This window comes from Anas platyrhynchos, chromosome 35, assembly GCF_047663525.1.
Source record: "Anas platyrhynchos isolate ZD024472 breed Pekin duck chromosome 35, IASCAAS_PekinDuck_T2T, whole genome shotgun sequence".
Lineage (NCBI taxonomy): Eukaryota > Metazoa > Chordata > Aves > Anseriformes > Anatidae > Anas > Anas platyrhynchos.
The window spans coordinates 144,243-170,792 of NC_092623.1; the positions used below are offsets into that span (position 1 = coordinate 144,243).

At 43.0% G+C, this 26,550-nt stretch overlaps 1 protein-coding gene across 3 annotated transcripts; it reads right to left on the bottom strand.

The window, feature by feature from the left end:
- Positions 1-129: 129 nt before the first annotated feature.
- On the bottom strand, positions 130-26,459 carry LOC140000944 (ubiquitin carboxyl-terminal hydrolase 42-like). 3 transcript variants are annotated; one of them, XM_072032049.1, is made up of 19 exons: positions 26,230-26,459; positions 15,041-16,904; positions 13,219-13,456; positions 12,275-12,475; positions 11,570-11,680; positions 11,308-11,410; positions 11,036-11,103; positions 10,809-10,879; positions 10,194-10,276; positions 9,165-9,276; positions 8,647-8,787; positions 8,352-8,452; positions 7,747-7,888; positions 6,785-7,066; positions 5,897-5,985; positions 3,917-5,009; positions 3,045-3,355; positions 1,736-1,890; positions 130-1,654 (listed from the first exon to the last, which is right to left on the bottom strand). In XM_072032049.1, the coding sequence occupies exons 2-16, from the start codon at positions 15,206-15,208 to the stop codon at positions 3,944-3,946; spliced, it is 2,976 nt and encodes a 991-aa protein (XP_071888150.1). In that variant the 5' UTR covers positions 15,209-16,904; positions 26,230-26,459; the 3' UTR covers positions 130-1,654; positions 1,736-1,890; positions 3,045-3,355; positions 3,917-3,943. The 3 variants fall into 3 exon arrangements, with proteins under 3 accessions (XP_071888150.1, XP_071888149.1, XP_071888151.1); XM_072032048.1 differs by having other exon boundaries at positions 3,045-3,316; positions 26,230-26,454; XM_072032050.1 differs by lacking the exon at positions 26,230-26,459 and having other exon boundaries at positions 4,051-5,009; positions 15,041-15,157; positions 16,287-16,582.
- Between the last annotated feature and the right edge of the window lie 91 nt (positions 26,460-26,550).

Below are 26,550 nucleotides of genomic sequence, written 5' to 3' on the forward strand. Positions count from 1 at the left end.
ATAGTCAAAAGCCGTCAGGAAGGCAGTGGTGCAGACTGTGGAGAGCCTGGCTTCAAATCCTTCTTCTGTGAGGCTCTGAACCTATGTCTCTGCTAATTTATGGCAGGGAAAGGAGGAAGAAAGAACATATCTCCTGCACTTTCCATTTATTGTTGACTGACAATTCTGTAGAGTTATAAAGCCTCAATCAGTGAGATACAGGGTTCTTCTCACATTGTCTCACTGTGCCCTAAGCGGAACAGCTCTCATTTAATAGATGCTTCACCACAAAATCATGAGTCATCTGCAGTTTTGAACTTTTCTGGGATCAAGTCCCTTCAGATGGTTGAGGAATCTGCTCCAGCACCTATGTAAACTGGTGCTCTACTAAGCTAGTGAGTGAACAAGAGAGAAATCCTCTGCTAGATGGCTTTACAAATTGGGTCTGAAAATAGTGTTGAGGCAGAATAGTCCACGATTTTTGCCTTGGGTGCACAGAGGGATTGGGTGTTGTAGACTTCTTTTATTCTTCATTAAGATAAACATTTTCAAAAATGTGCTTGTTCAACCTTGCTCCCACTGTGTGCATGGGAGGGAGATAACTGAAGGTGGGGAGCGTTGCTTGGATCCTGCAAGTGGCTGAGGTCCAGTGGGGTTGGAGGCTTTCTTCCTCCTTTTGGAAATGCAAAGCAACCCTGCACCTCCCCTGCACTTGCAGGAGGATCATGACAGCCCAAAGCACAGCGGCTTTGTAATTGCTGCATACACTTCGATCGGATTTACGTGGCAAGGGTTTGGTAGCAGGGGCCTGCAGGGATGGCATCTGTGAGAACAGTCCAGACAACAGCCAGCTCCAGATAGCTCCAAAAGGGCCCCGGCGCCCTTTTGTTCTGTCTGTCTGTCTGTCTGTCTCTCTTTCTCTGGGAGAAAAGCTCTTTTTTCTTTAGGAAGGCTGGGTTTCACTAGAACATTACTAGCCTGTAAGCCTCATGGCATCACCTTCCATCTTGACTGCTAAACCTCCTTGCTCCCTACTATCTTCTTTGCCAAGATACAGCTGTCCACGTTTACTTTTCCTACTTGGCTGGACTGAATATAAGAAGCGATCTTGCAACTCTTCCTCTTGTTGGACACTTAATCATCACACCAAATGAAAACTATTTGCCTTTCACCTCTTTATTTCAGGCCTTCTTTCCTAGTGGTCATGCAAAACTGGGAAAAAAATAGTCTACCAAGTCGGGTTTTTTTTGGATTTGATAATAAACCTGCAGACTGTTAAGTCATCAAGCACTTCAAGACTGTTTGAAATAATCTCTACATTAATAGAAAAGGAGTACTCCAAACTTCTGCTCAGGAAGAAAATCACGGAAAATGTAAACTTTGATTTTAGATGTTGAATTTGTTGCAGATACATCTTCCTCATCGCATGATTCTATTTGGATTTAAACCATAGTATCTATGGACAGACCAAGAGTAGGACAAGAACAGCACAGAGTTCAGCATGAAGCCCATCAGGAGCTCAAGTTTGTATTCTTTGTATTCAAGTTGATCCTTCTCTTGCTGGAAGGACCTGCTTTTTGACTCTCCTTCTCTTCACTAGGAGCATGTTCCCTCTTGCTTTGGTAATGCTCTTTCTCAGTGTTTTTAGTCTTGTCCTTTCTACCTTGGCATCTCTCTGCAATAGATGAGGAGGAAAGCTTTTTAGAGCTACATTCAGTGTCACACTTGAGAGAGGAAGTTTGCCGCAATTTCTCACCAGGCTCAGAAGACTCTTTGCCGTACAAAACGTTTTCTTTTGAAATGAGGTCACTTTCTTTTGATCTTCTTGGTTTCTCCTTGTCTCCACCGTCATCAAATCGGTACTCTGCGAGGTATTCATCATTCCCAGTAGATTTCAGAGGGTCCGTGACACTGCACAAAATAAAATCACATTTCTCACTTCTGCTGAAGGACGTGAAGATTAACAGTAAAACCTTCCAAAGGCAAACAAACAAACAAAAACCTCCGGACTACAGGAACACTCGCAAAGAAAGATATGCCATGTAGAAACCTCTCCTGCGATTAGGACACCTTCTCCAGCTCCCAGAGAAAGTGTTTTTTCCCCTCTTGCTTCTGAAGCCATTGCACTAAAAAAGCAAACGCATCTGTCTCCCTCCACATGCTGCTGCTCTGAATAAGAGCCAGAAGATTCAAAACCACCCTATTTGGTCTCCCAACATAGCCGAAAAAGACACCAGTTGAAACAGAGTTTTCTACCTCTCTCCCAAGAATTTACATTCACATATCCTGTGACTGCAAAAATAGAAGGCGGGGCTCAGGAAGAACAGCCAGTGTTGGAAATGAAAAAAAGCAGCCTCTTTCTTCAGAGTCTTAAGCCTATGCTACTAGGAAAACAGAACAAAACAAAACAAGAGGAGAGGAGAACAACAGCGGGAAATTTACCTATTCTCCAGGTGTTCAATTGCAAAGCCTCCTCTGGAGGATCAACAGCTGTGAATTCAGCGTGCTTAGGAGAAATCAGATCTACGTCTGAACCACAACTATTTCAGTAGCATCACTAACTTATGTTACTCTGAAGAAGCAGTCAGCACCCTTTCTATGTTAGGAAATAGCTGAACAGAGTCTGTTATTCACAGGAATTATTCAGGCAGGCTTCTTTAGGAAGGCTGGGTTTCACTAGAACATTACTAGCCTGTAAGCCTCATGGCATCACCTTCCATCTTGACTGCTAAACCTCCTTGCTCCCTACTATCTTCTTTGCCAAGATACAGCTGTCCACGTTTACTTTTCCTACTTGGCTGGACTGAATTTAAGAAGGGATCCTGCAACTCTTCCTCTTGTTTGCCACTTAATCATCACACCAAATGAAAACTATTTGCCTTTCACCTCTTTATTTCAGGCCTTCTTTCCTAGTGGTCATTTAAAAACGGAAAGAAAAAGTCCATCAACTTTTTTTTTTTTTTAATATTCAGCAGACTCTTAAGTCATCAAGCACTTCAAGACTGTTTGAAATAATCTCTACATTAATAGAAAAGGAATTCCTCAGACACACTGCGGCCGCTTACCTTTAATACACTCGTTGGATGAGACGGAGCTGTATTTTTTGCTTTCGCCTGCACTGGAAGGCTTCCCTTCCTTGTAAGGTTGTTTACTGCTCTCACTTGTGCATTGCTCACATGAAGAGCCATCTGGAGGATGGGATTCTTCCTTCTTCTCCCGCGTTATCTTCTGGAAACGAGGATCTAAGTGTTCCAAGGAGCCCTTCACTTTCCTGGTGTTTCTCTTTTTTCTTCTTTTTCTTCTCCTTTTTCTTCTTTTTTTACGCTTGCGTTTGGCACTGTCAAAGTGGAGCGCACAGAAACACAAATCGTGAAGTCTGAAAGAAACATGCAAGTTTAAAAGAGAAAAAAAGATGTGGCACTTGTTGCCTATATGAAACTTTATTTATTTTACCACAGGTGATGATTTGCAGCATGTCAGCTATTTTGTGGTGCTTTGTGCACACGCAACTTACTTTAGATGTAGCAAACTTAAGCCCTCAGATTGAAGGACCATAGGTCCTGGTTTGTACACAGATCATTAACAATGGCTAGCTCTGGAATACGTGCAAGCAGAAAAAAACTTTTAACCTAATCCAGAATGGTGTACGGATGTGTTTCCAACTATGTGGTCCAAAGCTAGTGCTCTGACACAATTCAGCAATAGCTTTCCTATCTTCACCGATCAACCTAACAACATGATCCCCAGCCAGCTGATGCTATCTAAGTAACTTAGAAACTACCAGAACAAAAAAAAAAAAAAAAAAAAAAAGAAGAAGAAAATAGAGAAGAAAAAAAAAGGAGAAAAAAAAAAGGAGAAAAAAAAAAAGGAATACATGAGAAGCACCCAGAAAAGAATTAGGATAAAAAATGCGGAGTATGCTGGAATCCTTGCTTACTTGGAATCCTTCTCTCCATGTTTATCCTTAGACTTCTTTTTCTTCTAGAACCTGTGATATTTTTGCATTTTTTTCACCACCTAAAAGCTCCTTTTCTATCTTTCTGTCTTTCCTTTCTATTTCACTTTCACTACCTTCTGCACGGGTACATTTTCTTTTTCTGTTTCCTTCTGTTTCATTTTTCTGGCGACAGTTCTCCAAATGAGCTGACACAGGTGGAAGCGCATGTCTTTCACGAGAATGTCTTCCAGAATGTTGCTGAGATACCGAGCAACGATGCAAGTCTGCTCGGGGTGTGCTAAAGCGACGTACATCTTCATCTCTCAAGAGGGAACCGTGAGGCCATCCACTTTTGTAATGATAATGCTTATGTGACCTGCCGTAGTAAGTTGCAGTCCATTTGTCAAAGGCTGCATCGCCGTGAGAGAACTTTCTCTCTCTACTGTCTCCTGTCGCATGAGGTGAATAGTAATCATTGGAATAGCTACATCTTTCCCATCTCCGTGCTTCATCTCGATAGTATCTTTCTCTGCTCCAACTTCTTTCCCCTTTGGATCGGTAATATCTATTGCTACCTTGTTCTGATCTTCCTCCGCTGCCAGATCTGGACTTTGAATATTTGACTGCTCTTCTGCCATTCTCAGGGCTGTTTCTTTCACCAGGGAAAGATCTGCACCTGCTTCCCTCCCAGTGCTCCTGCTTGTGACGCTTTTGCTCAACAACTTCCACGCTCTGAGAACACCTCCTCTTGCTGGAAGGACCTGCTTTTTGACTCTCCTTCTCTTCACTAGGAGCATGTTCCCTCTTGCTTTGGTAATGCTCTTTCTCAGTGTTTTTAGTCTTGTCCTTTCTACCTTGGCATCTCTCTGCAATAGATGAGGAGGAAAGCTTTTTAGAGCTACATTCAGTGTCACACTTGAGAGAGGAAGTTTGCCGCAATTTCTCACCACGCTCTTTGGCGTACAAAACGTTTTCTTTTGAAATGAGGTCACTTTCTTTTGATCTTCTTGGTTTCTCCTTGTCTCCACCGTCATCAAATCGGTACTCTGCGAGGTATTCATCATTCCCAGTAGATTTCGGAGGGTCCGCGACACTGCACAAAATAAAATCACATTTCTCACTTCTGCTGAAGGATGTGAAGATTAACAGTAAAACCTTCCAAAGGCAAACAAACAAACAAAAACCTCCGGACTACAGGAACACTTGCAAAGATATGCCATTTAGAAACCTCTCCTGTGATTAGGACACCTTCTCCAGCTCCCAGAGAAAGTGTTTTTTCCCCTCGTGCTTCTGAAGCCATTGCACTAAAAAAGCAAATACATCTGTCTCCCTCCACATGCTGCTGCTCTGAATAAGAGCCAGAAGGTTCAAAACCACTCGATTTGGTCTCCCCACATAGCCGAAAAAACCACCAGTTGAAACAGAGTTTTCTACCTCTCTCCCACAAATTTACATTCACATATCCTATGACTGCAAAAATAGAAGGCGGGGCTCAGGAAGAACAGCCAGTGTTGGAAATGAAAAAAAGCAGCCTCTTTCTTCAGAGTCTTAAGCCCTCGCAAAGATATGCCATTTAGAAACCTCTCCTGCGATTAGGACACCTTCTCCAGCTCCCAGAGAAAGTGCTTTTTCCCCTCTTGCTTCTGAAGCCATTGCACTAAAAAAGCAAACACATCCGTCTCCTTATACCTGCTGCTCTGAGAAAAAAGGCATAGGGGCAAGCGGGGAACAGCCAATGTTTCTCTAGACAGTGGAGAAAAATGGAAAAACATTCTATGAAGGAACACGAGTTCTCCTTGAGGCACCAACCTGCATCAGAGTGATATGCTCAGTGCTGATCATTAGTTCTGTTCGTAACGCTGGACATACAGTATGGAATTGTACTAATTTCAATCCTTCCATTAAATACTATTAGTAGACAGATAAAACCGTAACGAACTTCCAAAAGGTCTTGTCTTAATCAGACTGTGCTCATTTTACCTCGTTTCCTCTGACAAGCTGTTCAGCTGGCTGGCTGTGAGGGACTCCGTGATGACTTCTCGATTGACTGAAGGCATAGCTCCAGGCATCTGCGATCAAAACGCACAAGTCAGCAGACAAAAAAATACTATTTGTAGTAGTACTGAGGACCAGTCTTGTCAGAATTTCTCCATTAAATGGTAAGCAAGACCGTTTTGAGTTGTATGCATTATCTACACTTCAAAGATAACCCCAACTCACCTCCCAAAATCTACTTTATGAAACTTAGGAATTTTTATCTCAGCTGAGCTTAAGTTGGCAAGTTCTAATGTAAGCTCAGGTCTGCAAATTCTAATGGGATAATACCACAAAGTCTTACAATCACATTTGTGCTGTGTTTTCTCAGTATTTCACCTGAATTAGGAACACACTAAACACTCCCGAATACATCATAGGTGAGAAATTCTCGATGGAGCGAATCTATGTTTCAAGCAATCCGTTTGTTTTGGAAAAGAACATCTCAGAAGGTTTAACAGGTTCAACTCGGCAAGTGGAATCATCAAGTTTCAGTGCGTTTTCTTTAGATTCATTAACTAACCTAATAGCACCATTTAGTGAATTGGTTTTTGGCAGCTCATGCTGGGATCTTCCTTCGTCAGCATTCTGACAGGAAGAACTGGAATGCTGCAATGTACGGACTACCTTTCCAACCAAAATTCCATTAGAGGACATTGCATTGCAATTCCTTTTAAATAAGCCCTTTGACTCCTCCTCAGATTTTCCTGAAGATTCTGCACCGTAAGGGACTGTGTTATCAGAGCTGAGTTTAGGATTTTCATTCACTGTTGGCTCCACAAAAATCTCATCAGAAACTTTTTTGCTTGTTTGCATTTGCTTCATTTGCATTACCGAATTTGTAATTGTGGATGAAGGAACAGCCTGGTAGAGATCTTCGTCCTCCGCAGCACTGCTAAGACAGTCAGGCTGTGACACAGTCCGACGAGCAGGCAATTTATTGTGAATACTGGTGGTGATCTTCTGTTTTCTTGACGGATCAGTAATTGAAGGCCTGGTAATTGTCTGGTTTTGAACACAGGCCATTGGTGGTGCTGAAGATGGCCTTTTTAGGGTGACACCAGTGGTCTTTGCGTCCTCTTTTATGGATCCATTTCCATTTAAACGGCTTGAATTCTGTATTTAAAAAGAAGAAATGGCAAGATGGATTAACGCAAACACTGCATTTAACATTTTGAAACACACAACTCTCCTACTGAGTATTTCTACAAATGGTCTTAACACCTACAAAGAAAAACACACTGCCCTTTAAAGATAAATGCAAGTCCAATAAGCGTATTCAATTCCTGCTTTTGGTTTACAGCCGATTGGAATCAAATTAACATCATCTTTGAAAACCAGCCAAACAACTTAACATTACCTGCTGCTATTCCCAAATATATTTATTTTCCCCTTTAAACATACCCTGAAAAGCTTGAAGTAATTGTTCTGGTGCTCAGGAATAAGACAATTAGTTTTCCCTGTCTTAGCTAAAGTGACAACGATAGGAAAAACAAGTCCTCTTTTAAATGATTCGAGGATTAGTACACTCTGCTTAAATTGTCAAAGAGCGTAGCTCTCTGTGCTTTAGAAAGCTGTCTTGGAGGTATTAAGTAATGGAGTCGCATGGCTGCACAATTTAGCAGTAACCACTGTTTGAATGACTCTGGCTGTAGCATGAGGGCTGTGGAGAAAGCTGCAGCATGGGAAGGAAAACAAAACTAAGATGCCGAAAACCAAACTAAAAACCCCACACCAAACCCCAAACCCACTAGCAGTTTGGTGCCGTTACCTGCCCTCCCACTTCCCTGAATTACCTTAATCATATGAGAAAGAAGTCGTGGTCCCATAAATCCAGCCTGCTTACTATTAGCCCCCTGCTGACCAGGAGGGAATGAACAGGGATAAGATGGTGCTGGCAAGTAAAACGCACGTTCTCCAAGTGTCAAATCATAGCGCCTTCAGAAAAGAGCAGTGATCGGAGTTTAGTTTTTCTTTCAGCCTACTCTTGGATTAAATCCCATCCTATAATTTTAGAGGAACAGTTCATACGATATGGAAGCCTTCTCTACAGAAGGCTTCGCCAAGACTACAAACTGAAAAGGAGAGAACAGTCTTCCTACTAAGACTATCACTTTCAGAGCAATAATTCATTCTTACACCACAGATGACCTTCATTTCTCTCCTTCTCTAAATTAGCCAGCTACAGGTAACACATAGATAGCAATTTACACAAGTGCTGCAGTTTCAGGCCAAGCAACAAAAGATAATAAATGACACAGAGAATTTCAGGTTAGACAGAACTGAATTAGACAAATAATAATCTTTCCCTGGGATAGCAAGAAAAACACTTGCAAAACAGAAAAATATCAATAACAAGAAAGTAAATCTCTTCTGAACACATGTTAAGATTTGTTATTACCTGATATAAAAAAGTATGTAAGCTTGCTGACCAAGAACTCTCTTAATGTCAGTACGGACTACTTTAGCATCATTCATCTGATACCAAAGTCCATTACCAGCCTGCAAATAAAGACAACCATTTCTTTAGGTGAATTGCACGTGTTCCAAATGAAATCACGGATAGGAACAAAATACACACGTGTCAAATAAAAATATAATGAAATCTTTTTCCCTAGAAACAGTAGCTGCTAGTCACGCTTTCATTGGTTTGCCAGCACAACCTTTACCCTGTTAGAAATGCTGTTGACTTCTACCTTTACATAGCATATATAGTGTCCTGAGTGACAGCTGACACCGTGATGTACCAGCACCGCGTATAAGGCATAGAGCACTGGTTCTCCCATTGACTGTAACATGTAGGCTCTCAGGTCCAAATACTCCGGGTATTTCACCTCCTAAAGAGAGACCAAGAAGATAGAAAAATTATCCCAGAGTACTTCGTGGACTAGCCAGAGAAAAACACTTCCAAAAAACACAGACTAGAATTTATTTCTAGAATATATTTCTAGAAGATATTTCTTGATTCACTACAAATAAGTCTTCCCATAAACAATGTTGAAGACTAGAAGTTGCAGAGAACTGTTTCCTGATGAATCAGCCTTCTCAGAGGAAAGCATATGCTTCTTGTCAAGCGGGAACTTTATTGATAGTAAGAGAAAGAATAAGCCATAGTCGTTAGTCTACAATTATTGTCTGAAAATATTAACAACTTTCAGCTTTGGGGGATGTCCCATTACACGATGATATAGTTGCATTACAGTGGTAAATATACCTTGTTGATCTTTCCACCTGTGAAATCTGCAAATCTTTTCAGTGATATTGTGAGAACCTTGGAAGAACGGTGTATGGTAAATCTCTTGGATGCAGGAACCATCTTTTTACACCTTAAAAACAAGCAGAGATAAGTGTTTGAAGGCATCTTCTTTTTTCGCCCCCAAAACAAACTCGTTTTAATGTCTCACGCATGCCTATGCTATTTGAATGACATTTACTTGCATAATAGGTTGGTCTTTTTTCTTTTCATAAACCCATGCACTGCGTGTCAGGTTTGTTAATACAGTGAAGAAGGTAAATTCTCCCAAAACCCCGGGCATAGCGGGAACAGGAATCTCTCACGAAAGGGTATTACCAGGTTGGATGGCAAGGTACCATTTCTTGGTCTACAAAAGTGGCTATTTGAACTCCAATCCTGAATACATTCTTTCAGCTTTCAAGGGAAATACAAATAATGAAAGTGGAACAAGAAGGCCTTGGTCCCCAGGACTAGAAATTGCAAATAATCTCCAACATGGGTCGTCTATCAACATCAAAAATACAACAGAAGCACGTGGTCATTCTACAGGAGGGAGACATTTAACAGTAGGAAGTCTTCATGTACTGAGCTTGTCTGGAAAGACACTGAAACTGTCTGCCATCCTTTGAAACACAATAGTTCAGTTTGATACATTGCCCGCTCCAAGGTAGGACCTACAGCGTAAGCAGTGAAAATTAGCCGCTAGCCCAGAGAACAACGGAAACTGGGCAGTTTACATCAAGAAAAGTACTGTCGAGAGCTAATAAATAGAAAGAACAAAAGTATCTCTTTTTGAATTCTGATGGCAAAATACGAGCCAGAGAATTGCAAACCCATAGGGAATGCCTCTGAACAAGACTTCCCCCCTCCAAAGAAACAAAAATCCAAGTGTTTTATAAACTTCCACAAAACTCGTAAGTAGATCCAAAGTTTAGAGGTAGTCCAACAGAGTCATGCAACATATAAAACTGACATCTAGGATTAAGACCTAATTCGTCAAAATCTTACTCGCTACATTTATAGCAATTCTCTCCACCCAGCTCTTCAGGTTTCACAAAGAGTTCCAGAGCTCTGGTAACAGATGAAACCGCCTAGAGGAGCGAGAAAGAAGAGCGTAAAGTCACCGTAAATTCAAAATTCCAGAGACGTACTAGTGGTTTATAAGAGAATCTTACTAACATACTCAAGCGATCTACTATGAGCACTGTGAAGAAGGAGGCAGAAAGAGCATGCTCAGCATTGACCTCACCTGGAAGTCATTTGACTTCGGAACAAATACTTTTCCAGTAGCCTAGACAGCATCTATAGTGTGCTTTGTCATCAATACTGGGGACAAATTCATCAGTCTAACAATTAGATGTACATTGGGGTAGAACAACAGAGAAGTATGACAGCATTATAATTTTTGCAGAAAGAGAATTCTTTGCCCTTAAACCCAATGCAAATGTGGAGACTATTTACATGGGTTCCACAGACGGACAAAGTCCAATCCACTTCCTTAGCACCACCAAGCTCTTACGTTTTAACATTATATGTGGTTTGGTTTTTTAAGGTAAACAAGTTTAATTTAGAAAGTTATGCATGTACTTAAACATCATGAATTATATTTAGAAAACATCTTACCTTTATATCCAAAGCGATATCAAGAAATGCCTCATACGTATCCGAAACTGCTTTGCAATTCAAGCACTTCACTGGAAGCAAAATATAAATGCTTAACCTTATGTGAAGGAGACTAACTGTCCAAATTCAAGTTGTTGACAGATACTACTTTAGACAAACTACAGACTGCTTTACTACCGACAAAAGACACAGATCAGTTCTAAGGACAGGAATATTTTTTAAAGTACCTCTCGATCTTAGAAATCCTCCAAATATTTGATGAATGATGGTGGTAGCTTGAGAAGATCTGTCCAATCTGGAAATAAATTAGAATCAGACCTCAGAAGATTTAAGGCGCACAGTTAACTCTTCAAAGAGTTTTATGAAAACTAAGGATGATGTAGACTTTCGTTGCTGATTGTAAATAAGGCACTAAAAGGTGCTAGAGATCATTTTTGATAGTAAATAAAGGACTAGAAGGTGCTAGAGAATGTATGAAAGTGAACTTGTTTATGCTTACTCGGTGCTTCCATTCAAGCACGCTTCCTGCATAGCATCAACAGTATAGCGCAAGAACTCGTGTGCGTCTTCTTGACTGCCAAAACGGAAATGTTGTCCTATTCCTAAAGAAGAAGATGATAGTATTCACCTCATTTAAAAATGAAATCATTCTTCTATTTCTAAAATCTCTCTTCTTTCTAGTGTTAAAACCACTTATACACATCAAATAAGTATTTGAAGATTACAAGCTATCGAAAAGAAACACATCTGAAGCCACTTACGACTGAGATTACTGATAACATGCGTAGGCTCGATGGCATCAACAGTGCAACGCAGGGCCTGGTTAATCTGAGTCTCCATTGTGCACATCATGCACAAATCTTGTTCACGACCTGAAGAGTGAAAGAAGAAAGCATCCCAGTCCAGCAAAATATCCATAACTACAAACAAACATCTAAGTAAAATTTAAACTATAGATACGATATCCACTCTCCTTGCTACATTCTATTCTCCCAAGATGCCAATGTCCCAACAGTCTTGTAACATTTCATTTCACACAACTTTACAGAATAAAAATATCCACTAAGCCTGTATTCAAATGCATTTTGTGATGAGAAATCTAAAAGACTACTGCAAAGTCACATTTGTAAAGGCTGACAGGAATGTGAACTCCACAGGCTGAAAAATGTATTACTCTCTAAAATTACTACTAAATGCATTACTGTCCAATGCACTTCATTATTCCCACGAAGCAATAAATGATCCTTTAATAAATACATAAATAAATAAATACATAAATAAATTCATTAAACAAACATAGTGCATTAATTGCACTCCATATGCTATTCGGAGCCCACTGCTAATACAGTGCTCAAAGCCAGCTTCTACAGGTAAAATCAGGCAAACAAGTTTGTCTCAGAATCACTGCTGTTCTTTCACCTTCACAGCTGTCCAACAGATTCGAAATACTGTTAGAAAGTACTCACATGACTGGCCGTGCTCGAGAGAAAGCATGTAATTGGCAAGTGGGGGTGTGTAGGTCAAACACTGTAGAGTAGCATTAAGAAAACATGTGTTGCCAAGATTGTACAGGCCAACTCCAACACTTTGTGTTTCTCGCCAATCCATACAAATCTTCTCAGGTGGAAAAAGAATGCTCTGTGGTGGAGCAATTCCATCATTAACGACTGCAAGAAAGTTAAATTTAAAAAGAGATTTTGTTTGTTTGTTTCTAAGAAAGGTATTTAAAAAAATACTATTCTGCAGGAGCACCTAGAGGAGCTAGCTACAATCGCAGCCAGAAAAACTTATTGCAGACAGCTTTAATACCGCCAAATTCAAATTGGCTGGTCAACACAATGTTTTGGGGAAAAAAAAACAAAACAAACAACTTTCGTCAACCATTTTAATTTTTCTAAGGCAAGGCTAACTGCCATTCTGTTTGTAGTACCTAATGCCAAGTTCCTCTCCATCTATAATCTTTAACCTGATTAACTCAACTACTGTTTTTTTCCTTATTATAACTTAAACCACAAGCTTAGACTTGAAATTATACGGAAAAAAGGTAAAAAGTAGTAACTAGGAATGACGGTACCCCTACAGATACCAGATCTTTTCCTGAGCAATGTTATCATTCAAAAAACGTGTGAAAAATGGAAGCTGTGAATAGCAACAATCAAACACTTTTCTTTGCAAAACGGAAAAGACATGGATGAATCTGTGCATTACACAAAGCTCCCCAGATTTCTCTGTTGACTGTAAATATATCAAAATTAATTTCTGTAACATCAGTCACTTCAGCTGCCTCAGGGGATTTGCTTTTGAAGTCTTTGTTCACACTAGTCCCCTTCTCTATCAGTGCAACAAGTAAGAACTGCATTTTCTACTTTTGCTTTGAAGAAAATGGAGTCAGGATAAAGCTCACACTTACTTAGATCTCTTGGGGCAAAAGCCTTAGATTTTTCAGATGATCTACAGTAAAAAGCACCTCCACGTCCTTGGGCCACAGAGACTTGGCTTGAATCTTCTGCAGGCGGTATCTGGCCCCAGTTTGCGGTGCGTGACATCAGTATTTTAGTACTTGGTTTCTTGGATTTGCCAGACCGCCTTGAAGAGGGCTTTTTAGACTTTGAAGATTTGGGCTTCTTAACTACGGTCATTGTTGACATCTGCGACAGAGACAGAAGTTCTGGTTGACGTAAGAATATCAAGAAGCATTCCAAGAAGAAAAGAGTAGCAGAAGTCCTGTCACTTAATCTCAAAGAAACAGCCTTAAGAACTAAATCGCTGGTATGAATGATTTAAAAAGAATCCCCAAACTAAACACACAAAGTGAAAATTTCCATCTAAACTCTATCGGTATTACTTTTAGCTTCTGCAGAACTAGTGGCTGATGCCATTTCTTTCACTTCCGTAGGATTTTAATCCATTACAACTCTGGAGTCTTTTTAATATAAAAATGTAGAAGACATTCTCTGAGGGGAATCAGTTATTTATTGATTTCCAGAGTTGCACAATTATCTGTTAATTATTACCTATGATCTAATAGATAATTGTTGCAATTATCTATTGCTGGCGTTAGTAACGGAACACTATTACTTCACTGCCTGCGTTTTTCTGTTTCGTGTGCACAAAGGTACCCAGAACTCACTGCTCCTTTTCTTCTGTCTTTCCAGGGATCGCCCTCTACCTCACTGTCTACTGCACCAATCATGAGGGGGTTGTTGTTATTCTATAATGAGCCTAGCTTTTAAATACACCTTTTCTGGGCGTCACTTTGTGATAGCAAGTTAATTTGTGAGAGCTCCTCAGTCTACATCATGTGGTCGCTTTTTCCAGGTGAAAAAGCGGAGCCGTAAGTGGCAGTACACTAAAGCCCTGGCATGTTGAGATCCAAGAAGAGAGATGTTTGGCCTTCCTTCTCACTCCTGGGAACCATATACCTCAAAACCCACAGAGGATGGGCTATATCTCAGAGAAATCTTGGGAAAGGAGAGCATGAAGAGCACGTTTGCAAATTTATTTCTCCCTGGGCTTCTTCTGCTTCTCCAAGAAATACAAGTTTGAATAGAACTTTGGCAGCAGTACTTCTGGTGTTTTACTCCTACCACATTTAAAACTCCTACAAAAAACTGAAACGTTAGACTAAAAAGCAGCTCTTTCCGTTCTGCTTTCTAAAGTTGCACGTTTTCCTCATGCAAAACAACAGGGGAATGTAAGCTAGAAACGGAAATGCTGAATGTAAAACAAAACAAAACAAACCTCAGCCCTCCAGGACAAAAGCCAATAACTGCTACAAAGTCCTTTTTAAAATGCTGATTAGGTTTCAAGGTGATACCGCTTTAAATAAGCATAATTGTGTGTCCGTAGGCAGAAGCTGAATAATGACAGGATGAACTTCTATACTTCATGTTTTGTTACTGTCTTACTGTAGCACACAGGGACTTGTTACCTGTAGGGAAACCACTAACCTAATGGAGGGTTTAAAACATAAGCTAGTTTGTTATACCAAAATGACTGAGAGAACAAAGCATAAAGTGCTTTCAGATTTCTAGCACGCCTTGATTGCTATCCATTAAACTTCACACACGTTAAACAAAACACAGTAAATAAGAAAACTCCTAGTCCCACAGCTGGCAAATTGTGTGCAGAGGTTGTAACTAGAACTTTTTTCCCTTGACATTTTACATTTAAGATTGATTTTAAATCCATTCTATACACACTTCCCGTTCCTGAAAAAACAATACGCAAACCTGAAAAATGCATTTACACGAGAAATGAAGTCGTCCTTGTCCGATTGGAAGACTAAGGTGACAGCTCCTGGGCTCAGGGATTTTCAGATAAGCTCCGATCTTCACCAGTGACAGCTCCTTTTTTCGGATTGAAAGAGAAAATGTTTCAGCAACACACTGAAAACACATTTAAGGGACAAGAAACAAAATCAAGACTGCAGTGAGAAGGAGAAAAGAAAAACAATACTGGGGAAGAAGAAAGGAAAAGGAAAAGGAAAAGGAAAAGGAAAAGGAAAAGGAAAAGGAAAAGGAAAAGGAAAAGGAAAAGGAAAAGGAAAAGGAAAAGGAAAAGGAAAAGGAAAAGGAAAAGGAAAAGGAAAAGGAAAAGGAAAAGGAAAAGGAAAAGGAAGAGGTAAAGGAAGAGGAAAAGGAAGAGGAAAAGGAAAAGGAAAAGGAAGAGGAAAAGGAAAAGGAAAAGGAAAAGGAAAAGGAAAAGGAAAAGGAAAAGGAAAAGGAAAAGGAAAAGGAAAAGGAAAAGGAAAAGGAAAAGGAAAAGGAAAAGGAAAAGGAAAAGGAAAAGGAAAAAAGGAAAGGCCTTGATCTTTATACTGACCAATGAGATAAGCCTTACACATTTTTAAGTTTATTTTTGACAACTGATTGAGGCATTACCAGGTATTAAGTACGATTCAAGAGCAAATATTAACACTAGAAAGAAGAAATCCGATCCACCACCACTTTTTCAAAATACATCCATTTCTAATGTGGAGATAACGTCTCTCTGACAAGGTAGTAGAAAAACTGTAAATACCGACAGAGCTTCCTCTCCCGATGTTCCATATACATACCGATGCTGTTCCTACACCTACGCTCTGAGCATAAATTTATGTTGACATGAGTATCGGGTGTTACTCCTCTCTTTGTTTGTCTTGAGAGACACACCTCTTGTCCACTGAAAAGTAAACTCAAGATTCCAGATCAGTTAAGACAGTTGCTATCCCCCCATTCAGAGTTCTGCAGCAGCACTGTTCAGATGTGTTTAGCAGTCTCTTTAGAAAACGTTATCACTTAGGACCTGCTTCTCAGTAGGTACGCGTTTGGCCTCCGCTTAGCGGAGAGTCAATCCCAGCTTAAGCTTTCGTACAAGAGCCCCTTCACGAAACGGACTTGGGCCCTGACATAACTGAGCTTAACCTTTAACCTTGAAGCTTCCTTAAAGAAGGAAGCAGCACCCAGGCCAGGAAATAGAAATTAATCGTCACTTTACCCTGAAACGCAGTGAGCTATTCTGTGCTGGCAGGATTGCTGCCGGGCTGGCCGACGAGGCGGCGGGCAGCTCCCCGGGGCCACAGGGCCTGTCACAGGGAGCCACCGGGGGTCTCCAAGGTCCGGGAACAGTGGCAACAGCGGGGACAGAGGGGACAGCAGCGACAGCAGCAGCCACCTCAGCCAGGGCCGTCTCCACAACCGCCACAACGGCCTCGGAACGCCGCCGAACTCGGAGCTCCAGCGTGACGCCTTTTGAACCTGGCCGCTGGAAGGACCTGCTTTTTGACTCTCCTTCTCTTCACTAGGAGCATGTTCCCTCTTGCTTTGGTAATGCTCTTTCTCAGTGTTTTTAGTCTTGTCCTTTCTACCTTGGCATCTCTCTGCAATAGATGAGGAGGAAAGCTTTTTAGAGCTACATTCAGTGTCACACTTGAGAGAGGAAGTTTGCCGCAATTTCTCACCAGGCTCAGAAGACTCTTTGCCGTACAAAACGTTTTCTTTTGAAATGAGGTCACGTTCTTTTGATCTTCTTGGTTTCTCCTTGTCTCCACCGTCATCACATTGGTACTGTGCGAGGTATTCATCCTTCCCAGTAGATTTCAGAGGGTCCGTGACACTGCACAAAATAAAATCACATTTCTCACTTCTGCTGAAGGATGTGAAGATTAACAGTAAAACCTTCCAAAGGCAAACAAACAAACAAAAACCTCCGGACTACAGGAACACTCGCAAAGATATGCCATTTAGAAACCTCTCCTGTGATTAGGACACCTTCTCCAGCTCCCAGAGAAAGTGTTTTTTCCCCTCGTGCTTCTGAACCCATTGCACTAAAAATGCAAACGCATCTGTCTCCCTCCACATGCTGCTGCTCTGAATAAGAGCCAGAAGGTTCAAAACCACTCGATTTGGTCTCCCCACATAGCCGAAAAAAACACCAGTTGAAACAGAGTTTTCTACCTCTCTCCCAAGAATTTACATTCACATATCCTGTGACTGCAAAAATAGAAGGCGGGGCTCAGGAAGAACAGCCAGTGTTGGAAATGAAAAAAAGCAGCCTCTTTCTTCAGAGTCTTAAGCCTATGCTACTAAGAAAAACAAAACAAAACAAAACAAAACAAAACAAAACAAAACAAAACAAGAGGAGAGGAGAACAGCAGTGGGAAATTTACCTGTTCTCCAGGTGTTCAATTGCAAAGCCTCCTCTGGAGGATCAACAGCTGTGAATTCAGCGTGCTTAGGAGAAATTAGATCTACGTCTGAACCACAACTATTTCAGTAGCATCACTAACTTATGTTACTCTGAAGAAGCAGTCAGCACCCTTTCTATGTTAGGAAATAGCTGAACACAGTCTGTTATTCACAGGAATTATTCAGGCAGGCTTCTTTAGGAAGGCTGGGTTTCACTAGAACATTGCTCCGCAAGTCCCTTCTATTCCTTTTCCCCTTAGAATCTGGGGATGTTTCAGCTAAAAAGGAGGGCAGAAACACTCTCCGTAGGTCTCCACCATGTAGTAAAACAGCGCTGCGTACCTGGTTAACCTCTGCAGCCAGCAAAGCATTGCTATTTGCAGCAGTGCCCTGACCCCAGCCTCTTGCTGAGCTCCGTCCTGTGCTGCTCGGATGCTCCCGCTGCTCAGACACGGGGGCTTAGAGAGCCACCGGGCCAGCACAAGCCCCCGAGCTCACTGTCAAACTTCACTTTTGGCATCTTTCACTTCACCAGCGCCGCCGGACGAGGAGCCCAGCAATGCCTGACGCCGCTCCGGGCTCACCTAAACGCGGGGCAGGAAATTCGGATTCAAAGCTGCGAAGGTTTTTCTTAGTGAAAGCATGGAATGAGTGGCCATCGGTGACTAACCTTACAGGAAGGCATTCACTTTGTGAATGCTGCAGTGAGTGAAGACTGAAGGCGTTTTCTGAGTGACCTAAGGAGAGCCCTCCCCGAAAAGCAGGACGTTTTATTGTCTATGTAACATCTCCTTTGAAGGCTCGAGCACGAGATCCACCAGGTTTAAAGTCTCAAGACACGGATCTGCCACCACAGAAGCAATACATTTCATCTATGTGAGGAATGTTTTAACAATTCCAATTCGTGTCCATAAATTTGTGTCCATAAAGAATAATTCTGTTTGAATCCTGTCTGCCTCTGGGCCCTGCACTGGCAATTTAATTCTTGAACCACAGATGCAGTGTGTCCCAGCCTCCCCCTCATTCCAGTCAATTTATCACGTCTTCAGAAAACACTCCTTAAATTTATGAATCTGTTTGCTTTTGTTATTCCTGACTTCTAGTTCTAACAGTTACAGGGTTTTTTTTCTGTCTTCTTCGAGATTGATTTAACACTGCTATAGATGTTATGTAGATGACTGTAAATAGCTGGGAAAGAATGTTTTAATTGCTCGTGGTCGTCAACCTGTTTGGGAGTTTCAGAACAACTGATAATAACTGGTGACTGCTGGTGACTGTTATGAGATACTATGTGGATCCTTGGTATCTGGCCAGGGGGGGCCAAGAGATTAAGAGGAAGGAAAAAGAAGCTGAAGGACGGTTGGGAGACAAGACCTGTGGAGAGTGTACAGAGAGTGTTCCATAAACTTGGAATAGTGCCGAGTAAGTACAAAGGGTGAGAGGAAGACTACGAGCCTTCAGCATGAAAGACCCCTAGAGACCCCCAGAGGAGACTGATGCGCATGCTCCAGTAGGAGGAACTGGACCCCGGAAGCTAATTATAATAATCTACTTTTTTAGAAGTAGTAATGAATATGTATTAGTCTAGGCGCATAAAAATAAGCTGCTTGATGGAACTGGTGTGCGTCCTGGTGGAGCAGAGACTCCCGGTGCACCCAGCGCTGTTTGCTTACCTCTATTCCTTTATATTCTTTTAATAAATCCTATTTTTTTATTTAATCCTAATTTGAATCCTGAGCCATTTATAACATCTACTAAGCCTAAATACCGTATTTTGCCTCCTCTGTAGGTTTAAAAAAACACGGCCACGCTTGAAGGAATGCATTCTCAGATATTCTACGTATTTACAGTGCTTTAATTAATACCACAGACATGTTGTGCTGTTTAGGGGAATTTGCAATTACATTTGCATTTCCAACCAAACGCAGCCTGACACAAATTGGGAGCAACAGGAACTAATCATCTGGAAGCCGGGATATGCATCATTCGCCATTTTCTAAGAAAATGACAAAAATATAAAACCCCAGCAGTCTGAGAACGTGAGCACTGAGGTAAAGGCCTGATCAAACAAACGCGCACAACTATGATTTGTCCTTTTAACTCAGCAAAAGTCTGCAAACTGCCATGGTAGCAAATGAGGAGAAGGAGCTGGTATTTACAGAAGTTGCAGCTGAAGATTCAGATAAACCATTCGGGTCGATGCTCCCTTCCTGCAGGTTTAAGCTGCGGTCACATCACCTATTTCAAACCCTTTTGATTTCTACCAGTCACCCCACCTATTTTGCACGTTTTCCAATCAATGAATTCGCTACATGATTTATGGGGCACAAGAGCAGGCCTGGTGAAGAGGAGCATGCCTGGGGCCATCATTCAATCAAATCAAAAGCGTCCAGGAGAAGCCCGGGGTGTGGTACTCACAGGGAATGTTTGCGAGCGGCCAAGTTCAGCAGAAGAGAAAAGGCAGGACTGGAAGCCCAGGGGAACGAGATGCATCTGTTGCTGCAGGCAGCCCCAGCAAAATGTTACAGCTTCACTAGCCTGGGGCATGATTCCCCCCTTCCCTTTTCGCAGCCAAGTACAATATTAGCTTGCCTTTTCTTTTTTTTTTTTTTTTATTATTATTATTTTTATTTCTTTTTGCCATCGTCAGGCTGAGGCCGGCTGAGAATATTCTGTGTCTAGACTAATAAATGTTTGTGCGGATTTTGCAAGAGCGGCTTATGGGAACAGAATCCACTTTTTGTTTTCTGCTGGAGGAAAAAAAATAAAATAAAAATAAAGGAGGAGCATTAAAAGCAACCAAGCACCCCCGTGCATTTGTTTGAAATTGCATATTACGGTGCTTCTATTTTATGTGCAATCAATACATAATTTGGAAGAAAAAAATGCTTTTAAAATTCAGAGCTATCCCTGAGCAGCTAAGGTTCTCTTGGAAACTGAAGGAGGAGTCTGAAATGATTGTTCTTGTGTTTGCATCCCCCAGTGGGAAAGGCAGCACACAAGTAGAAGCCACTGTGCTTTGAGGCGGCATGAATCATTAAGAATAAAGATCCCCCCCCATTTAAACATGAGATATTAAAACTGAATCTAGGACAAAGGTAAACTAAACAGACTCCTTCCTTCCCGGGCAGTCAGTGGGTTAAATCAAATATCAAAGGGGCAACATCAACCTTATAACTTCCTCTGCCGAAATTAAAAAAAAAAATAAAGGTAACTTCTATTTTGCCTGCCCCGACCCCAATCGCATCGCCCAAATGGGTGCAAACTGCTGGGATATGTGAGGGCCCAAGCCTACATTTTCCCTTTTTCGTATTTGTTGGAGGAGGGCGGGGTATCTCCAGATGAAATGGCTGACCGAGTTTTTTATTTCCTCGCTTTGGGTGGAAATGACTGAATCTTTCCAGGCAGCGGAGCAGTGCTCGACCGACTCCCTCGGCCTCCCCGCGTGGGAAGAGCCCTGCCGGGAGCAGCCCGCGTAACCCTCAGATGCCAGCCCCATCAGGATTAGGTCCGGCAATGGGATGTTGGCTCCTCTAAGTGAGGACGCATCCTCTCGAAACACATACACAGAGATTTAAATGAGATATTCCCAAGAACACCTGCCTATTCTTTCAGCACATGTGCAAAGAGTAAATTCATTTTACTTCATTCCTCTTTTTCTCAACTCTCCCCTCCTTCCTCCGGAAGGAAACAGCCAAGCAATATTAGCAGGGCCTTCCTTTTCCCCTGGTGGAGTCCAAGAACGCGAGAATTGAGAAAAGCGACTTGTCAGGAATCAAGTTTAAGAAGAGTGTTTGTGGACTGCGAGGTAAAATACCGGAAGCTGTAATCAGAAACACAACTTTTAACTAAAAAAAGCTTCTTTCCATTGTAAATTATTCCAGTTATTGAAATAACAAATTAGTTCTCTGCTCAGCCACAGCCTCCTCCACCAAATTTAAGTAGAACCTGCAAAGAAGTTGAAGTTGTAAAACATTTGTCAGATGCAAGGGGCAGCGCTGCGTGGGTTAGCATCACGCTCAGATGCCCACAGTACCAACAGGTGCTTTCTTTCCAGAGGCACCAGCTCCTCCAAGAGTTCCCCGCACGAAGAACTGAAGAAGCTGCAGGCAGGGTGAGCCTTCCTCAGTCCTCATCCTCACAGCGAGGAGTACTGGGGACGGGGAGCTGTGTTTCGGCTTGCTAATGTGAGGAATGTTTTAACAATTCCAATTCGTGTCCATAAATTCGTGTCCATAAAGAATAATTCTGTTTGAATCCTGTCTGCCTGGGCCCTGCACTGGCAATTTAGTTCTTGAACCACAGATGCAGTGTGTCCCAGTCTCCCCCTCATTCCAGTCAATTTATCACGTCTTCAGAAAACACTCCTTAAATTTATGAACCTGTTTGCTTTTGTTATTCCTGACTTCTAGTTCTAACAGTTACAATTTTTCTTTTCTGTCTTCTTCGAGATTGATTTAACACTGCTATAGATGTTATGTAGATGACTGTGAATAGCTGGGAAAGAATGTTTTAATTGCTCGTGAGTCGCCAACCTGTTTGGGAGTTTCAGAACAACTGATAATAACCGGTGACTGCTGGTGACTGTTATGGGATCCTTGGTATCTGGCCAGGGGGGCCAAGAGATTAAGAGGAAGAGAAAAGAAGCTGAAGGACGGTTGGGAGACAAGACCTGTGGAGAGTGTACAGAGAGTGTTCCATAAACTTGGAATAGTGCCGAGTAAGTACAAAGGGTGAGAGGAAGACTACGAGCCTTCAGCATGAAAGACCCCTAGAGACCCCCAGAGGAGACTGATGCGCATGCTCCAGTAGGAGGAACTGGACCCCGGAAGCTAATTATAATAATCTACTTTTTTAGAAGTAGTAATGAATATGTATTAGTCTAGGTGCATAAAAATCAGCTGCTTGATGGAACTGGTGTGCGTCCTGGTGGAGCGGAGACTCCCAGTGCAACCAGCGCTGTTTGCTTACCTCTATTCCTTTATATTCTTCTAATAAATCCTATTTTTTTTATTTAATCCTAATTTGAATCCTGAGCCATTTATAACACTAAGAAGCAGTAACCCCCCGAGTTTTCAGGCGGGCTCCGCTCAGCTCCCCTTGTGACTGCTGCTCGGGACACGACCCTGCCTTGCTCAGCACCCTCGACTCCAGCAGGTGCTGCTGCTGGCAGCTGCCCTATGTATACAAAAAAAAAAGAAACCAACACAGTATTTTCCTGCTTTTAAAGTATATCCCGAAGATTTACTAGGCATTGTGACGTTCTGCAGAAGCCCACAGCTGTAACTAAGGTTTGTGGGGTGTAGAGGGGCTGGGGGCTAAACAAGGCCAACAAGAGCCACATCTCCTCCCCGGTTGTCTCCCCTGTACTCTTTTTAGGACATCCAACATTCCCAGATCTCGTTTTGTCCCAGTGACCAAACAGGAGCCTGGCACTCATGCACTACGCCTTAAAACCTCTACAAACCGTGCGCCTAAGTCACAGCACTCATTATAAGCCTGTTGAGGGATTTCTTGAAACAGCAAAAATCCCATGGCTTGCTGTAGCTGAGCAAACCAAGCTACCAGGGCAACTATGAGAAGTTCCCATGACAGTGTTCCCACATCGCCCAATTGAGGAATTCAGAAAAATATTGTTACCAGTAGCTGGCTTCAAGGACAAGGTCTATGTGACTGCTAATCACAAGGGGGTTGTTTTCTTGCAGGTGGGGTTGTTTTCTTGCAGTTGTTTGTCTGAGTGCTTTTGACCAATAATCTTGTGTGAAACACTGTCCACCCCTGTTAAGTTCTCTATAAAAGTTAGGCTATTCGGGCAATAAAATGGAGCATGATCTGACTCTACTGTGTGTCTGTCGTGCTTTCGGCCGTGCTTCCTGCAACATAAGCCGGCAGCTCTTTCTGGTCTCACAAACTATATGTGGCTTGAGAGATGCTCTCCAGATTCAGGGCGCTGAACACCTGCAGCCTTTGCCATAACCATGACAAAGTTCAGGAGCTCCCTGCTGGCTCCAAGGCTGGCTCCAGCAGCGGCTTCAAGCTGTGGGTCAAGAAGGCCAAGACACCCAACGAGAACCTGCAACACCAAGTGGCTTTCTGGAACGGCTCCAAACACAACTGGAAGCCTGTTGGTTTTTTTGGAAGTGAGCTCTTCTGGACCTGTTAGGTGCAAGCAGAAGTCAAACTTTCAAAGCATGTTTGCATCATTAAGCTCTCCATGATCCATCTCCAAGGTCTTCTAAGAGCTAGTAGCAACGTGGTCAGAGTTCTTGCCTGTTTTTCCCTTCACGTTCTCCCACGTCAGCAGCCGTGTGCTCCCTTTGGGCTGACTTCCAGAGCTGGGTAGAAAGGATCCCCTGGAAGCAGAGATGCTGCTTTATGCAACACCTTGCAGCTCACTGCACTCTGAAGGGTACACGAAAAGAGGTGAGTGGTCCTGGTGTGGTTCCTTCCAGCTCTCAGAAAGGCAAGAGAACTGGAAATGAACCATCAGCCAAAGGGAGGCACGGCGCAGCGTTACGAAATGCCATCTGGCTGCTACAGGATAAGGAAAGGAGGCATTTTTGGTGGCTCCCATCTCCACAGAAAAAGAAACAACTATTTATGCAGCAGAGTGGTTGGAGTATTTCAGGAGGCCCTGAGCTACCCCAAAAACCAACAACGAAACCACAAACCAAACCGAAACCAAACCAAACTAACATGATGGACTGCAATAAAAGATGAACATCAGAATTAATACTACCAATGACAATAAAGATGTTGAAAACTTGAGTCATCACATCCCTTGTGTAGACTGCAGGAGGAAGCACCTTTAGTGCCTGATGTGACAGTGTCAGAAAGTTAATTAACAACACCACAAAACTGGATTCCTGTGAGCACACACTCGGCAAAGGTGATACAACCGACAGCCGGACTTGAACACTGATACTGGTACCTGACTGGGAAATAGCGAGGAAACAAAGGGAGGAGGGGAAACCGTGCTATCCTGAAAATTGCATCACTTGTTTACAAGTCACCGGCAACTCCGAGGCAAACCATCTCGGGCATTTATGGATCAGTGACCTCACGTCTCTGGCACAGGACGGAGAGGGAATACCGACCGTGAGTTCACAGAAGGGAACAGCGCGTCCAGGCCCTCCTGCACTGCGCCAAATGTGGTCAGAATGTCCCCTCCCCTCATCACCCCAAAACTTATCACGTAGGACTTCTATTAAACAGACCCCAAAGAGCTCGTTCTGTCAATTTTGCAACAGGCTCAGGATTTCTCAGAATTAGAGAGGCTAATTTCATAATATACAAAAAGACTGCATCTGGCACAGGGGAATTCTCAGCTAGACTTCAGCCTTGAGACACAAAGCGAAACTGACCATAGAAATAGAGATTGGCCAGAGCTCAGCCACAAGAGAGTATGCCTCGGTTATATTTATTACCTGCAAGCAGAACTAGAAAAACAGTTTACACTGACTTGCTGCTTTAGAAGTTAGTTCCATAAAGACGGAAGAAATTCTCAACTCAAACTTGAAGAAAGCATCAGACTTCAAAACCAGTCGTAGATCTTTGAAGTAAGACTGTTATGAATTCAGAAGTCACATCCAAACAAAAAGATCATTTATATTAATGGTAACTAGATTAAAAAAAAATTAATCCTGTCCCTCAGGCTTTGTAAGTGACTGGGGAGAAAACAGCGCAAGGATAGTAATAAGCCTAAGTGAAACACCACAAACTGCTAAGGGAAGCAAAAGACCCAAGGAAACAGCCTTTTTGGTACATTAGGAACAAAAGGAATCCTAACAACAGCACAAAGTCCATCACTTGACAGAAATTCTTCAGCGTAGAGAAATTTACAAAAGGCAGAACCGTTCAAAAGCCAGCTCTAACAGGCTCCAGGGACGCGTGGACACGCAGCGATAAACATCGGTTTTCCCAGTAATAACCAGCAGAGATAAATGACGACAATTACGGCTAGCAAACGGAGCGCTGGATGCAGCTAAAGCAGGCACAGGTCATCGAGGGCTTGGCAAGAGAAGAGAGAGCCCAGGAGAGCCACAAGAAGCATTCAAGGAGTAGGAAAGCCTCACAAAGAGAATGCGTGCCCTACCTCCAAGTGTTATGTCTCAAACTTGTCTTTGTTAAACAAGCACAGTGCACAGGTGCTTTACGGAAATGCAGAGGGCTTTTTGGCTGAGGAAAGCTAGTAGGACTGCCAGCCTGAAGTTAGCAGTCACCTCGTTTAGAAAAAATGGCACCTCCTTCTAACGAGCTCCGGGGAACCCAATTAACAGCGTAACTGGAAGAGGCTGCCTTGCTGGCAATGTTTCAAGACGGTAACAAATGGGTTTTCTACTTAATGTCTGCTTGTTCGGGGAGGTTTGGACTTACAGCCTATGGCATTTGGGTCCTGGGGTTTGCCTCATACAGGTTGTTCTCCACAGCTGGACCAGGTTCCTCAGAGCACCCACCAGCTCCTCGTGCGTGAAACCCCTCTGAGCAAACACCAACACAGCACAGGCTGCTGCTTAACACCAGCAGCGCAGCTTTCCAAACTCCCCTCTCCTTTCCCCCTCCAGCGGGCTGCTCGTGTTCACCTCAGGCCTTCCACAACAAAGCCCCCTTTGCACGGATCGCCGTGCACTTTGACAGCCCCAAGGCGCTCTCTGGGGCGCCTGTCCCGGCTGGGACCGCCACCTCAGCCTTGACTCACCCTTCAACGAAGCCAAACTCCTCCGTCAAGCCTGACAGGGAGCCCCAGCACCTACCGGGCAGCGCTGACAGCCGCAGCCTCTCCGCTCCCTCAGCGCCCCGCCGCCGCCTCCATTAGGTGCCTCGCCCCGCCGGCTGCCGATCTCCAGCGCCACGCAGCACCTGGGGGTCAGCCGGGCGTCAGGGCGGCCCCTGGTACCGCAAAAGCCCCCGGCACCGCAAAACCCCCCGGCAGGGCTGGGGACATGGCCCCGCTCCCCTCCCACCGCCACACCGAGCGCGTGTGTGTATATATAGAGGGGGGGGAGCCCGGTCTCGGCTGGCTCCGTCCCGGTTCAAGGCACGGAAAGCGAAGTTGCTCGCCCTGCCCGAGTGCC